This window comes from Canis lupus, chromosome 16 (assembly GCF_048164855.1).
Source record: "Canis lupus baileyi chromosome 16, mCanLup2.hap1, whole genome shotgun sequence".
NCBI lineage: Eukaryota > Metazoa > Chordata > Mammalia > Carnivora > Canidae > Canis > Canis lupus.
The window spans coordinates 21,123,904-21,140,345 of record NC_132853.1 but is presented as its reverse complement, the minus strand read 5'-3'; the positions used below and the strand labels follow the sequence as shown (position 1 = coordinate 21,140,345).

Genomic DNA, 16,442 nt, shown 5'->3' with positions numbered 1-16,442 from the left:
TAGGCAGCAGGAACAGCAAATAGAAAGCCACAAGTGTGTGAACTAGTAGGGCGCATCCATGGGTGCTGCAGGTCATCTGATCTGGCTCCATCTACCCATTCATTCACTCATTCATTCAACATATATTTCCATAGCACCCCCATGAGCCAGACACCCTATTGGTCACTACGGATAGGTACCTCAGCAAACAAGTAGATGTACTCCCTGAACACATGGAGCTTCCCTTCTAATGGAATCCCATGGACATGGATGGGAAATAGCAGAATGGAGTAGGAAGAGGGCATCAGAGATGGCTGGGTATGGAGGGCCTAGATTTTAGCCTATGGGTGTTGGGGAGCACTGCTGGATTTTAAGGGCAGGATTAGCAAGATGAGGTCTGCATTTCAGAAAGAGTGAGCCACAGCAAAGTTAGAGGATGGACTGAGAAGGTTGTCTGGAATCCAGGAGCCCAGCCAAAATTTCAGCAGCCCAGGAAGCAATAACTGGGTCCTGCGTTATGGTAGTGCAGTAGAGAAAAGGTAAAATACAAGCCGGATGTAGAGACAGCCTTACAGGCCTTGCTGGTTAATTGGACTTGGGGGTGAGGAAGAGGAAGAATGGACAGCCACTCTGAGGGGCTGGCCTGAGCCTCCTGGCAGGTGGTGATGCTATTCCCTGGGACAGGAGTGCAGGAGAACCATCCGGTGGGGCGGGGAACCTGAGGAAGTTTGTTCCCACTGGGACTTGCTAAGTGTCAGGGCACTATGGGTGCCCCTGAAGTCACATTCATCAGATGCTGGGATCGTGAGTCTGGAGCCCAAGAGAGAGCTTGGGGCTGGAGGTGCAGATTGGCCTACAGGTGAAAGTTTAACATTTAGAAGTAAACAGGGCCACCCAGGGTTGGGAGGGTGCCCAGAGGGAGAAGAGACCAGATCCCATTGCAATGAACCCCAGAGTATGTCCAGATTTGTTCTTTGATGTCAGAATCCTGCTTGGCAAAAGTCCGGCCATTAGCCATAGTGAGGAATCATTGGTCCGCAAGAGGGCTTGATTGTTACGGGCTGTGGGAACTCTGGACTGATGTTACACTTCTCGGGTCTCACTAATCTCTAGTCTGAAGTCACTCATGTGCTTCTCTCCCTCTCATCTCTCCCTTAGGTGTTTACAAAATATGGAAAGTGTTACATGTTTAACTCAGGAGAGGATGGCAAACCTCTGCTCACCACGGTCAAGGGCGGGACTGGCAACGGGCTGGAGATCATGCTGGATATTCAGCAGGATGAGTACCTGCCCATCTGGGGAGAGACAGGTGAGCTGGCCACAGGGACCGGAGCTGTGGGTGATGGCAGAGGGGCACAAGACTCTGGAAGACTGGTTTGCTTCAGGTGGGCTGACTTGGCCCATGCTATGAAGGACAGCTGTCTATGGGGGGGGGGAGAGGGGGGTGACAACATACCAGTGAAGGGTAAGAATGTCCCTGCATGGACTCTGGTGCTCTGGGTTTCCTCAGATTTCAGTAGATGGGAGAGGGGCAGATGAGAGGCATATTGGAAGGGGAAGGCAGGTGGACTGAGGGCAGTGTTGGGAAGGAGGCATGGAGGAAGGTATGATTGGGCAGGCAGGTGGCTTGTTTTCAGGAGAAGAGGAAGACATGGACAAGCCTCTTCCTCTTCCAGACATCTTGACTATCCCAACCCAGCAAGGAGGCCTAGCAGAAAGGAAAGCAGCTCCTCCTGCTGGAGGAAGGTAGAGGAGTTTGCAGGGTTGGCAGGTCAAAGGGCATGGACTCTGGGGCTTGGCACCATGGTTGTGTGAGCCCCTGGGGAGGCCCAAGTGCACAGGCCCCTGAGTTAGTTCGTGCATGAATTTATTCCTATCTATTCAGCAAACTATTCATTAGCCATGTGTACTGTGTTAGGCTTTGTGCCACAGTAAGGACATTAAGGTGAAAAAGACCAGGTCCTTGATCATAGCCTAGGGGAGGAGACACACAATTACAGCCCAGTGTGACATGAGTGTACCCACACCAGGAGGACAGCAGCCTCTGCCTGGGGGGGAGGGCATTCAGGGAAAGCATCACAGTGCTCCAGGCATTTGAATAGTCTTGGGATGATCCTGGATTATACTGGGGGGGGGGGAGGGATTCTCACAAGAGGGATGCAGGAAGGTCAGACAGGAGAAGGTGAGGAAAACAGAAATTGGAGTGATATAGCCAGTAAGCCCAGGGATGCTGGTGGTGTCTAGAACTCCCCCAGGTGGAGAAAGTAAAGAGGTGCCCAAGAGGGGAACATGGAAACAAAGTAGACCCAAAGCAAGAGTAGTGCTGTGTTCAGGGTATAACAGCTGGGGAGTAGGAAGGAAGGTCAAGGATGGTCCTGTGGAGGGGCTACAGGGGAGGGGGGAGGGGAGAGAAAGTTACAGCAGGAAGGAGGCCTTTGGTCCTTGGATTGGAGCTGAGGTGGGTGGAAGCCAAGCAGCCAAGCCCCCACCTCTTGCAACCCCCACCCCATGATTCCTGAAGCTGACCCCTCCAATCCTAAGGTATGGCTCTGACCATACCTAGGCATTTCAGGCTTCTGAGGGCAGCCAAGGCTTCCACCCCAGAGATAACCAACTGTGAATTCCAAGCTCCCACCACCACCACTGTCTCCTTCCCATGTCTCTCACTCGAGCTCCCTGTGGGAAGAAGCGAGCATGGCCACTTCCCTCACTGTGTGGTTAGTCCTCCTGCTCCTGCAACCAAGAAGTAAAATGGCCCCCACATGTGTCACTCCAGCAATGCCTTCCGGTGGCTCACCTCAGGCTCCAGGCCATCTGCTGCTTGCCGAAGAGATGCTTAGTTGGCTCCATCCACTTTTCTAAATTCAATGCCCCTGCCCTCCAGCAAACAGAGGAACGTCTGGTTTGTGCCGAGCTCTGGCATCCCTGAGAGCTGACCGACAGAGCCTGGTTTTCCAGAACATCCCTGAAACCAGCCTGTGTCCTGTCACCATGGGGGTCTGTAGACAACCCTGAGTCCTAGGAGCTGGGTCTTGGTCCCCAAATAGAGGCTCTGCCTTGTTCTCAGACACCTGAACATATTTGCTTATTGAACTGCCTGTGGCAAAGAGAAGAAATGGGCAGTAAAAATGGGTCCTGAAGACCTCAGACCCACAGCCCAACTACAGATTAGTTATGTGTTTGCATGGTAACGTTGGATTTCCTGCCCTGTTACCTCGATTTGAGAGGGAGAGTAAATGTATACATATACACAAGCACACACCCACACACGCACACACCCACACAGTGCCAGGCACCCTATCACACACATCTTCACACAGTACAGCTCCCCATGGCGTCTGGCCTTGGGTCTGAGCACTGGCTGTTGGTAAAATGGGATCCAAACCACAGGGTCTGCCCCAGGGAATCTGCATTCTGCCTCCCAAAGCCATGGATGGATGGAGCAGGAAAGCTAAGACCATCTATTCCAGCCAATCCCCTTGTTCCTTGGTGGAGAGAGAACTGAGGCCCAGCAAGGAGTGGTGACATACTAGACATCATGTAAAGTAAAGTCATGGCCAAGACAAGGCTGTACTGACCCAAGCTTCTTGACCACCAGTTAGCACCTATGGACCATAACCAGGATTGAGGATCTGCTGTGTGCCTAGCACCATGCAGGGCATGGTCAGGGATGCAGAAGACACCAGACAGATACCCTGCCTCTCAGGAGCTTACCGTCTCAGTAGACAGCTAAACTAGAGCCCAGAATCCACAAAAGGACAACCTCACTCCTGCTGGCAACTTGAGCTATCCTTATGATCCACCATCTAGTCTCACTTAAACCATTCCCTCTAAAGTTGGGTGGTTAGGAAAGGAGGCTTCTTCTGTGAAGAAGGAGGGGTTCAGAGCAACGGCAGGGGCCAGAAGAAACCAGCTAGAGGAGAAACCGGTCTAGAAATAGAATGTTCTCTATCTGCACTGTCCAATACAGTGGCCACAATCTAGCATTTGAAATGTGGCTCATGGTAATGAGGAATTGAGTTTCTAATATCATGTCATTTTGGTTAATTTAAATTGCCACAGGGGCCAGTGGCTACCACACTGGGGAGCACAACTTGAGACTGCTCTGGTCAGCTTCTTGGATATTTGCCTTTGCTGCCACGTCCCACGTTCTTCTGGGACCATAATATTCTCAGCCCTAGCCTTCCCCTCACCAAAGCCATGAGTGGTAGAAAGGGCTCTTTATCCCCACATATCAGGGAAGGAGGCTGAGGTTAGGGGACTTTACCCAGGCCACCCAGCCTGATGGCCTGAATCCTTACATCCAGGCTTCCTCATCTCAACTGCACCTTTTTTCAAGCTGAGAAGTCACTGAGCAATGAGCACCTCTTGAACACTCTGGTTGCCTCAAAACCACTTGTTTCTTGGGCTGGTGAGGAGTAAGCCTCATGTGAGTTAAGATGTAAGTAAGATGTACACACCTGCTTAAGGATGAGGAGTGGACTCTGGCAGGTGAGGGTTGCCTGTCCATGAGGCCACCTGAGGAGGCATGGCCACATCTTACTGCTTGGTCTTTGCTCCAAAGGACTGTGGGCACAGCCAGGCCTAGTCCTGCTATGGTCCTCAGGAGGGAAGCTGCCTTCTGGACTTCCAAGCCTTAAGGCCCCACAGATGCCATCTTGCTTGCTTGGCATTCCCACCTCCTCTCAATTCCCTAGTCTTAGTCAAGGCTATCTGGGTGATGATGGAAAAGAAAGGAATTGAAATATGGCTGTTGAAGGACTAGCCACAGACAGCTTGATGACAGGCAGTATAGTAGGACAGGAAAGTGCCATTATAGAGTCAGACCCAAGATGAAATCCCCAGCTCTTCCTTTACTAGCTATGTGACTGAGGACATATGACGGGCCTCCATGTCCTCATGTGTAATAGATGTCAACAACACAAATAAACCCATCAACCTTTCAGGATGGTTGAAGAAGCACGTAAGAGCTCTCTGCAAATTGTAGACAGTGGAAGGGTGATAATGATGACCATGGAGGGGATTGTCACACTGTCCCAGAGCTAGAGCCTATTCTAAACATCCCAACCCTGTAACGAGGGTCCTGAAGTAACTCAACATCTGGAAATCTCATTCTGTTTAAAGCAGAGCCTCTGATACACTCTTGCCTTGCCTCATGGACAGCTTCATTGCTCAGAAATTTAAAGAAGCAGTGAGGGAACCACTCCTCTGGGTGTAATTCTGGCTGGCAGGAGAGATCTTTGGTCCCTGAGTGAATTTGGAAAAGGCAACCCTCCTCCTTTGAGTGGACCCAGCCCTGTGGGCTCACGCTGAGCGAATAGAGATGCTATGAAAATTATCTCCAGGCTGATAATACCTTACACCAGGACGCACTCTTGGCAAAACATCCTTGTGCAGGGCACCCCGGAAATATGCCACTTTAAATAAGGCAGGGTCCGTCACATGTGGACCTCAACAGTATGGATCCTGTGGAATGTCAGGACTGGGGATATTACATGTTACAGGAATAGCAAGGATCTGGGAACCTTGCTTAGAAAAGTGAAACACATTTATTTATTGCAAGAAGTCTTGAATATGCTACATCTTGAATATCTGAATAGGAATATTGCATGCAGCATTTATTTCCCAAATGCCTTCGACCATGGAAACCTTTCTCATGGTTGCTCACAAAATAGAAAGAAGACAGAAAAACTGTCCTAGACTGTAGAAGTGCAGATTTCACGGCCAGCGTTTTCTAAAGGAAATTAAATTGAAGGCAGGTGGGAGGCTGTTAAAAATGAAACTCTGTGTAGATGCCTCTGAGTAACTTCAAAAGATAAAAGAAATAGGCAGTGGGTTATCTAGGTTGCACATGAGAGAAACCAAATTCAAACAAGCTTAGGCATAAAAGGAATTGTATTGCCCCCGGAATCCAAGGCAAGCTTCAACAACTAAACAGCAGGTGAGCAAGGATGCAGCGTCAGAAACAACTGGAACCAAGGGCTCGGGCCCCCTCAGGTCTCTGCTTCTCTCGCCTCTCCTCTCTCTGAGTCGCTTTATTCTCTCTCACTACAGACAGGTCTCTTCCACACATATTTTTTTTCACACATGGCTGCCAATAGTTTTATATTTTACACATCCTACCACCAGCAAGAGACTATTCTGAGCCTCTCCTGGATCTCCTATTAAAAAATAAATAAATGAACAGGGAAGGAAATCATCGTCCCATTGGTCAGTCAGGTGCTGATGCCTGGACCAATCAGCAGTTACCGGGGGAGTGAGTTCATAGAAGGACCCAAGAGCCCTGAGGAAGCTGAGTGAACAGCAGCTTGGGAAGGAGTCCCCAAAAGAGTCCCATGAAGGGCCATGCTGGGGAAGAAGGGCTGAGGAAGAGAGTTGGGGTTACCTCCGAGGAAACCAGAATTGGTGTACAGGGAGGTCTCAAATGACCTCAGATTCTAGTCAGATAGGCTCTAAAGTTGGAAAGACCACAGATAGGGCCTCTCCCTTTCTCATCTCCCTCCATCTTTCATTCACCCCATGTAAAATACATTTTAATTGAATATAATCTGCCTGGATTTCCCCAAATCCTAGTATGTAGAAAAATGAATCTGAGGGGTGTCTGGGTGGCTTAATCAGTTAGGCCATCCAACTCTTGATTTCGGCTCAGGTCATGATCTTAGGGTCTTGAGATAGAGCCCTGTGTTGGACTCTGTGCTCAGTGGGGAGTGTGCTTGAGATTCTCTTTCTCCCTCTCTCCCTGTCCTTTCCCCTACTCATGTGCTCATGCTCTCTCTCTCTCTCTCTCTCAAATAAATAAATATTTTAAAAGAAAGAAAAATGAACCCAATATTATGTTTTTGAGCAAAGGAATTATTTTGAGGATCTATGCTCTAATGGAGGTGAATATCTGGCACTTTATTATCCACCACCAGCCTCATCACCTCCCTTGCCCACTTGGCTCTGGCCACACTGGCTTCCCTGGAACACCTTCAACATTCTCTTACGTGAGACCTCTGCATCTCTACTCCCTCTTTCTAGAATTCTCTCTGCTCAGACCCACATAGCCAACTGCCTCACCTCCACCAAGTCTTTGCTCAGATATCACCCTGTCATAGAGGGCTACCCTGAGGACTCATCCCACTCCTCACCCCTCTATCTCCTCTGCTTGTCCTTTCTCCATGACGTGTCACCTTTAAATATACCATGTGATCTGTCACCTTTAAATATACCATGTGATCTACTTACTTATTCTTTTCTTGTCTATCCCCTACCACTAAAACATATGCTCCAAGAGGTAAGGGATCTTAGACTGTCTGGCTCACTGATGTACACCAGGGCAGTAAACATCTGTTAATGTATTTGTTGAGAGAAGGGGGGAAATACTGTAACTGTGCACACCGACAGGGCCAGGGCAAGAGAGAAACTAGTATTACCAAGTGGCTGCTATGTGCCATGAATATTCTATCCCATGAGTCCTTTCAGTCATTCTCCTAACAAAATGTTATAATCCCCACTGAAAGGTAAAGAAACTGGGGCTCAGAGGGGTTGAGTAAGCTTCCCAAGAACACACATCTCTCATTTAAGTAGCTGAACCAAGCTAAAAACCCACGTATGAACCCAAAAGCAATTCTCCTTTCACTACCTGCCTTTAATGTTCAAAATGTGATTGTAAAAGCACTGCCATGAAAATAGCTCAGGAAAGAAAAAAATGGTCCAGGTGACATCTCTGAAGAGAGAATGGCATATAATGATAGGTCTGTTAAACTTTTCCTTTTCCATTTTTCCCTCTTTTTTTTCTCAATAGCAGAATCCTTATATTGAACAAAAGCTTTAGCACAGTCCCAGTATATAAAACAGATAATGGTAGAGCTGTTCTGGTTCACATGGAGATGAGGACCTCAGTGTGATTGCCCCATGCTCACCATGGTCGACCCTGAGGAACCCCAGGGCTCCAAGGAGCCTAGTTTAAAAATCCCTGGATGGATGCCTGATTTTACTGGGATAAAAACGGTGTCCATTGGTTTTATGAGTCTGTACATCCCAGAGACCAACTCCAAATCTCTCTCTCCCTTTCTCCCGGGACAGTGAAAGGAGTTCATGATGTGTCTTCTGAGCTCCGGAGCCTTGGGGGAGTTAGCAGTCTAGACTTCTGGTTGAACATGGTGGATTGATCAGAGCTATTTCTTGAGGCTCCCTCCACACACCCCATCTAAAGAGCCATCATGGTTTGTTTGGGGTTTTTTTAAGTATAAACACACAATGACTGAGAGTATGGGAAGGAAGGCAACAGTCAACGTCAGCAAGTTTTTGGAAGATGGAAGATAGATGGTAATTGACTTGGCCTGTGGCAGACAAAGCCAAGGGATAAGGGTCTGCACTGAAAAGCCAGCTAAAGCCATCGTGTTCTCACCACTGAACCCTCAGAAAGAGTCAGGAAGCAGAGGCATCGGACACTGCTGGAGACAGGGATAAGAGGTAGGACTAAAACTAGGAGGATTAGTTAGAAGTCTGTAAAAGGAGCTGTGAAATCTCCCCAATGTCCTCCCCGTGGCCCAGAGCAGCCAGACAGGTACTTCTCCACACCCCAGCACCAGAGAAGATGAAACAGACCGGTGCTGGGCATGAGGAAACTAGGCAGAGCTGAGGCATGGCTGAGGCACCCCACAGAAACCAGGGAGACGAGGGACGCCTGGGTGGCTCAGCGGTTGAGCATCTGCCTTTGGCTCAGGACTTGATCCGGGGTCCTGGGATCGAGTCCCGCGTCGAGCTCCCTGCATGGAGCCTGCTTCTCCCTCTGCCTATGTCTCTGCCTCTCTCTGTGTGTCTCTAATGAATAAGTAAATACAATCTTGAAAGAAACAAACAAACAAACAAACCAGGGAGATGAGAAGTTTTGCTTACTGAGTAGAGACCCCAGCCACGCTAATCTACCCCATGACCTCCAAACAGAAGTCTGGGGGAGTCCCTTTCTAGAGAGAATGACAAGCTCATGAGAAAAGGTCCACAGAAATCCACAGTCAGGAGTCCCCAGACATAATGACCTGGTTAGATCCCCCCAGAGTGAAGTCCTTTAGTGAGTACCCCCACACCCAGGAATGATTGTGCAGCTTTACAAGTACCTCTTAATTGTGAGTGGACAACCAGAATGCCAAGTTTTTGAGGGAAGCCACTGACAGGAAAGGAACCAACACCAGTCAAACAAAAAAGAAACTTTGTGACGGACACTGAGGAGGGCACTTGATGGGATGAGCACTGGGTGTTATACTATATGATGGCAAATCAAACTTCAATTTAAAAAAATAATTTTAAAAAATGTAAAAATAAAAATAAAACAAAAAGAAACTTTGAGGAAATAGAGATCATGATTAACATCACAAGCTCTAGAGCCAGACCAGAGCCTAAGTTCAAATCCCAGCTACACAGCTTGTCAGCTCTGTGACTCTGGGCAAGTTACCTAACCTCTCTGAGGCTCTCAGTTCCATCACATCTAAAATAAGACTAATATTATTATCTACTCTGAAAAGTTGTTAGGAAGACTGAAATGAGTTAATATTTATGAAGGACTTAGAAAATGCCTGAATAATACTGAGTACTATTTAAGTGTTTGATAAATACAAAATAAATGCAGGGAGCAGAAGGAAACATCAAACCACTTTGGAAAAATTCTCAAGAGATGAGAGATGATACTGCATCCATAAACACAAGCTATTAAAAGAGGATGCTATTAAAAAGTAACATGCAAAGGGAAAGTTGTGTTTTTTTAACTCCTGGAACTTAAAATATGACCACATTTAAAAAAAAAAAAACCCATAGAAGGGCTGGAATTAAGGAAATCTCCTGAAAAGTAAAACAAAAAGGCAAACAGATGGAAAATGGGAGATAAAAAAGTATGAAAATGAGAAAGTAAATCCAGGAAGTCCAACATGCTCCTACCAAGAGTTCTGGAATAACAAACCAGAGAGAATGGAGGATGTTGGCAGAAAAGATATGAAAAATACCCAGCGAGGGCAGCCCAGGTGGCTCAGCGGTTTAGTGCCGCCTTCGGCCCAGGGCATGATCCTGGAGACCCGGGATCGAGTCCCACATCAGGCTCCCTGCATGGAGCCTGCTTCTCCCTCTGCCTGTGTCTCTGCCTCTCTCTCTCTCTCTCTCTTATAAATAAATAAATAAAATCTTAAAAAAAAAAAAAAAAGTACCCAGCAGAAGCATGTGATCATTCTTTGCTAAAGAATTCATCAAGCCCTGTCCCAGTAAGTGGCAAAATAACCAGACCAAGATGCATCCTTGAGAAATTCAGGCTAACAGAGATAAAGAGAAAGCCTCAACAGTTTTTGGAGAGAAAAAACAAATGACATTCGTAAGACCTAGAATCAGAATGACCTGGGACTTATCAGCAGATACTATCAATTGAAACCAGAAGACATTGGGCAGAGAGGAGGGATGGGAAATCTTTCTTTCCTACAAACTCTTTATCCAGCAAGCTACAAATGAAATGTGAGGGTGGGATTTGGTTTCAAACATATTCAAACAGGGGTGTCTGGGTGGCTCCATTGGTTGTCCGTCTCTTGATTTTCGCTCAGATCCTGAGCCTCACATCAGGCTCCACACTCAGCGGGGAGTGTGCTTGAGATTTTCTTTTCCTCTCCTTCTGCCCCTTTCCTGCTCGTCGCACTTTCTCTCTCTCTCAAATAAATAAATAAATCTTTAAAATATATATATATTTCAAATATATATCTCATATATATTTCATATATATATCAAATGTATCACTATATTATATATAATATCTATCAATAATATAATTAATATATAAATTACATTTGTATGTTAGTATATAATTCATGTATACATTGTATACTAACATATAAACTATATTTTTTTGGTGAGAACATTCAAGGTCTATTCTCTTTGCAGATTTCAATTATACTATACAGTGTTATCACCTATAGTCACCTGTTTTATATTACATCCTCTGACCTTACTCATCTTGAAAGTTTCTGCCTATCTCCCCACCCCCGCCACCACCCCCTGGCAACCACTTCTCTCCTCTGTTTCTATGATTTTGCCCTTTTATTTTTATTTTTTTGCCATTTCTGTGATACTTAGCCAAAAAAAAAAAAACATAAACAAAGAAAAAAATGGGAAAAACAAAAGAGTTTCACAAGAAAAAGATCAAAATCGTTATAAACTACAAGGCTAGGGTGTAGGCAGTATTTACCTAATTCCTTAAAAGCTGGTGACTGGGGTAAATAAAATATCGTGGAAATCTACAGGAAGATGGAAGGAAAAGAAATGCAGCAGCAGAACACCTCATGGAAGAAGTCTACATCCTCATCTTCCACGGGAGGAATTGGGTAGCTAATACCGAAAATGTTTTAAAACCAAGAAATATCTTTCGAGCAATTGATGTCCATGGAAATATGAAAGTAAATAGAAGAAACAGCCCACACAGTTGAAAGTAGTTGTCCCTGAAAACGGGCTCAGGGCTTGGGGAGAGGTGGAGCTCAACACTGCTGTTTTTCATTAAAAGCCTTGCGGTATCATTTGGCTTCTTAAATTATGTACGTATATCGCTTTGATAAAAATTAAAATTAAATTTAAAATAACCCGAACTTCTCTGCATAGCTGGAAGGCCTGAGCAGCTATCAGGGGTAGCACAATTTCTATCTTCCATCACAAGTGGGACAGAGCAAGAGTGGATCACAGATGGTTGCTATGGTTTCTCCGACATCTCTGCCCCCAGAAATCACTTTTGTCATGGTGCCTGGAGCTGAGGACCTTCCCGGAAGGAAAAGTGCGGGCTCCAGCCTGAATCCCAACAGTCCGGAACCCAGGGACGTGCAGCAGCCAACTGGGATTCTGGGCTCACTCTCAGAGTGGGCCTTTGAGCTGGATGCGGTGGAGGAAAGGGTCTCCACGGGCACCAAGGAATCAGGAGAAATGATGCCACAAGTCAGGAGTACCTCTGGAGGCAAGCGTGCATTAAGCGGCCAGAAGCCTGCCTTCTATCATTCTGACTTCTATCATAACTGCCTCGTACACATGCTAAGAACTGTGCAGGAAATAGACGTGCTCCAGTTAGAAGTCCCAACCAGGCAGGCGGTGGTCTGAGGGCCATATCCAGACCCAAACAGACCCACTCCAGAGCTCACGCCCTCCCATTCAGTAAATTGCCAAGACAACCCACCATGTGTCAGACCCTTGGGGATACAAATGAAGAATGCAATCCAAGTTTTAAAGAAGTGCACAATCTAAGGACTACCTTGAGGGTTCCTTTTATGTGCTAGATGGAAATGCATTGATCCAACAACGCTCATGTAAAGCGCCCGCGGAGTGCCAAACTTCTGCAATCTGGGGCACATGTAGACAATGAAATGTCCTCTAGTGCTCTCACTGCAAAAGAGAAAAAGGAGCAAGGTGATGGGTTCCAAAAGGGAGGAAGAGGACATGTCAGGGGAGGCTTCAAAGAGGAGGTGACCTTTGGTCCTCATCCCCGGGCCTGTCTGCCAGGCACCCAAGCAGAGTATAGGAGGAGTTCAAGAGGGTGTGAATCATGAGGAGGTGAGAGGGAGGGAGGGGAATCGAGAGCAAGGGCCAAGGACAGCCCAGGGTGTCCTGGGGAAGGTGGCTCTAAGGCTGAGACCCAGAGGTGGACAGGGTGGGGGAAGAGGCCAGATCACCAGGGGCATGGTGTGTTCTGCTAACACAGCAATGTCCTCCTGTGAGTCCTGCTACCCTAGGGTGGTCCTCCAACCACCACCAGCAGCAGCAGCAGCAGCAGCAACAGGGTCCCCTCAGAGCTTATCAGAAATGCAGAATCTAGAGCCCAACTCAAATCTGCATCGCAACAGGACCACTGGCTGATTGACATTCCAGTATGAGAAGCTCTGATCTAGATCCCTGTTTCCGCCCTTTGGAAGTATGAGGATGCCTTTTTAACATCCAGATATTTCTCAGATGTCACCCCCACATGAACACTATCATGCTTTTTATATCCACGGATTGAGGAAATATTCAATAACAGAAGGTAATGCTTTGAATGACTTTGACTTCTATAATTATATCGCAATCTATATACGTGATCTGTTCGGCAATCTGGTTGTACCTAACTTCCTTTGCCAGAGTGTGTAAACAGAATTTTTATAAGTAGAATCTCAATCATCCACCAACTTCTCCTACAATTCCGGATACATGGCACTTCCTGATGGCTTTTCAAGGGTGGTGTCTCCGCATGTTGGTTGCCCACCCAGATTCATCAGCCTTCTTACCAAGTAATTTATAATCTCTGAGCCTGAATGCACTAGGGAAACTCATTATTTAAAGAATCCTTGGAATAAATCTTTTTGTAATGAGGCTAGACCAAACTCCACACTGGTGCCTTCACTAATGTATGTTTTGTAAACATTCTATTTAACAGGAATGTGTCAAGTGAAGCCACTCTTCTCTGTTGCATAACTAAGACCCAACATTAACCCTCTCCTTCCCCAACATGGGCACGTCACTCTACAGTGTATAAGGTGCTTCCCCAGCATTCTATCTTCTCATCCTCATACATTCTTTCGGTGCAGCAGTTCTAATCTGAGCAGTTCTAATCATTTGACAGACTAACCCATTTAATAGATATGGTAAGTTAGCAAGTCTCTGAGATGCTGAGTGGCTTTCCCATGACCTCATGGCTAAGAAGTATTGGAACTAGCACTTGAATCCATATCACTGGTCTGGTCCTTGGTTCTTTCCACCAAGAGCTAGTGTTTCTTAATAATGAAAACAGAAAAAGAGAAGAGAAAAAAAAGGTTGCTTTGGGCAACACTTGGTTTAACAGAGGGTAACATTTTTGCCAAATCGTGTCTTAGGGGCTTTGAGGCTGTGCAGGAAGGGGCTGAGGTTTGCAGCCCTCAGCACACTGTCGTAGCCACTTGATAATGAGCTATTGGTGAGAACCCCACTACCTCATGCTGCTGCCCTAAACAGACGTAATTGCAGCCCCTCCGGCTTAGGAACGTAGTGTTGATTTTTCTTCCTCCAGAGTTGGTCTAGCCCCAAAATATCACCTATGAGCAATGGAGTGTGAGCGTACCTGTCTCCATGCTGAGTTTGGATTTCCTCACCTAGGCCTGTGGCTCAACTGGGCCTGTCAGGGGAGGGGTGGGCAAGGAGCACAAGATACACATGGCCCAATTTTAGCCAGGCAGCAATTTGAGGATTCTTTACGTTGTCTTTGGAAAAAGCCTCCTCTGACTTCTGAATGCTGAACAGCCATGTTTGAGTTTTTTTTTTTTTAATCAGTTTTCAGGAAATTAAAATGAGATGTGGTGGGTTTAGGAGATTTGTGCATGATCCCCAGCTCATAGAATTGCAGAGCTAAAAGTAACCTGAGGGACCAGCCCCCTGCCTTTAATTTAAATAAGAGGAAACTAAGGCTCAAAGAGGTCACACAGCTAGTAAGTGATGGGCTGGCCTGGCAGTCAGACCAGGGCTCCATGATTTCAGAGCCCACACTTTTCTAGGGACCATCCCCTGCTTTTGTTTCCAGGGCCCCACCTTGGTCTCCTTGGATTCCTCTGTGAATGCCAGGAGAGCAGGAGGAACCAAGATGGCACCTCTAGTGGACCACCCAAACAGTGCTTGCCAGACCCTTTCCACCAGGGCTCTCAAGGGTTAGGGCTTGGACTTCAGTCTCCATCATTGTCACTATACCACACAGTGAGCTTTCCCCGGGACTCTGAGATAAAAGAACACAAGCTGCTGAACCCTATATAAATTAGACTATTCTCTCCTCCATCCCTGTAGAGCTTGAACCCTTATTGGCTAGTCACTAGGGACCATTGCTTCCTCTAGCCAACTGACAAAGGGCAGAGGAGGGTGAGGAGTCAAGATACCTGGCTCCTGGGCTCTTCCAGGCCACCACTTGCCATGTGGCCATTGTCCATTCTCTTCCATGTGGATCTCTATTTTCTCACCTGAAAGATGAAAAGTTAGTTGGATTAAAGCAGTGTCAAGGACTCTCCTGGTTCCAAAATACCATGCAGCCATGATTCATAGACCCTGGGCCTGTCCTTTCCTTTCTTTGGACTTTGCTTTCTTCATCTGTAAAATAGATAGTGTAAAAAAATCATAATTTTATATATATATATATTTCTGTTTCTTCTGAAATATATATATTTCTATTTCTTCTGTTTATATAAACAGGGAGGTTGACACCTGTCTCAGGACGGCTGGGAGGATCTGGCACCCAAAGTCTGTGAAAGCCCCAAAGCTTACCACACTCCTGCCAGTATTGTCGTTTGCCATGTCCTGTAGGGGATTCAGAGCTGAGCAGCTCAGAGTCCTGGCCTGCAGCCTCTCAAAGGGGAACTACCCAATGGAAAATGTGGCTGGTGACACCAGGAAGGCACACTGTCTTGAACACAGCCAGGTGTTAGAGGACAAAGAGCAGAGCCTTGGGGACTGGCAGCCAGTTTGATGCTGGATTTGCTTGGTGTGGCTACAGCAAGCTTACCACTCTGAGCCTTTGTTTTCTTATCTATAAAACACTTGTTTCTCGTCTGTAGTAAGCCTGCCTCTTGGGGCGACTGTAAGGAGAAATAAAGTGATCATCTGGCTTCGGACACATCCTTGTTGCTCTTAGAATAGGCCAAGTGCATATCTGTCTCAGGGCTTCTGCACCTGCTGTTCCCTCCACCTGAAATGCTTGCCCTGGGTTGTCCGATGACCTACCTGCTCACGTTGAAAAGCCTTGCCTTGCCTTCCATCTGGAAGAGTCACGACCACCCACCCTGCCCGTCCTATATCACTGTCCTCATATTTGGCCCAACACTACATGTGTTCCCTGGTTATTGTCTGCCCCACCCCAAATGGGAGCTCCAGGAGGACACAGGCCCTGCTTGGTTTACTGCTGGACCCCTGGTCCTCGGCCTGTGGCACATGCCCATGGTAGGCATTTGGTACGTTTCTGTCTAGTGAATGAGGGGATGAATGTGGAATGGTGGCCAGCACCCAGGGCCCTCGGGAGGGCCAGGTCTTTCTTTGTTTCTGGGAAATCCTCAGCAGCACTTTAGGAAATGCTTCAGGGAAGTAGGAAGAGATCAGAGCAATTTCAGAGATAGTTTCCTTCCCATCCTCCTATCTCTGTCTCTTTCTCTGTATCTGTCTCTCTCTGTCACACACACACATACACACACACACACACACACACACACACATGCCTGGCTGAAACATAGACCTGGACACTCCACGCTTCTCTCCCTGGTCATGGGGAGCAGTGAGGCCCAAAGGCTGAGTCTAGCCCCCACTGTGATGTCATGGGCAGCAGAAACCAGGCAGATAGCAGCCACACAAAATGGTAACACCAGCTGGGTCTCTTCAGAGGGGTGTCACAGGTGGTCTTCGCTGTCCTGGCCCAGCTTAAGTCCCTACATAGGCACCCAGCAATCTCTTAATCACCATCTGCCATCTTGGGACTGTGGTAGAGGGTCCAGAGC

General features: G+C 47.0%; 1 protein-coding gene across 3 annotated transcripts in view; it reads left to right on the top strand.

Moving 5' to 3' along the window:
* ASIC2 (acid sensing ion channel subunit 2) overlaps positions 1 to 16,442 on the top strand; it is a 995,000-nt gene that overhangs the window by 902,328 nt on the left and 76,230 nt on the right. For all 3 annotated transcript variants that reach the window (XM_072779487.1, XM_072779486.1, XM_072779485.1), the window contains exon 2: positions 1,138 to 1,288. In XM_072779487.1, the coding sequence (XP_072635588.1) occupies positions 1,138 to 1,288 (151 nt within the window). The remainder of the gene's footprint in view (positions 1 to 1,137; positions 1,289 to 16,442) is intronic.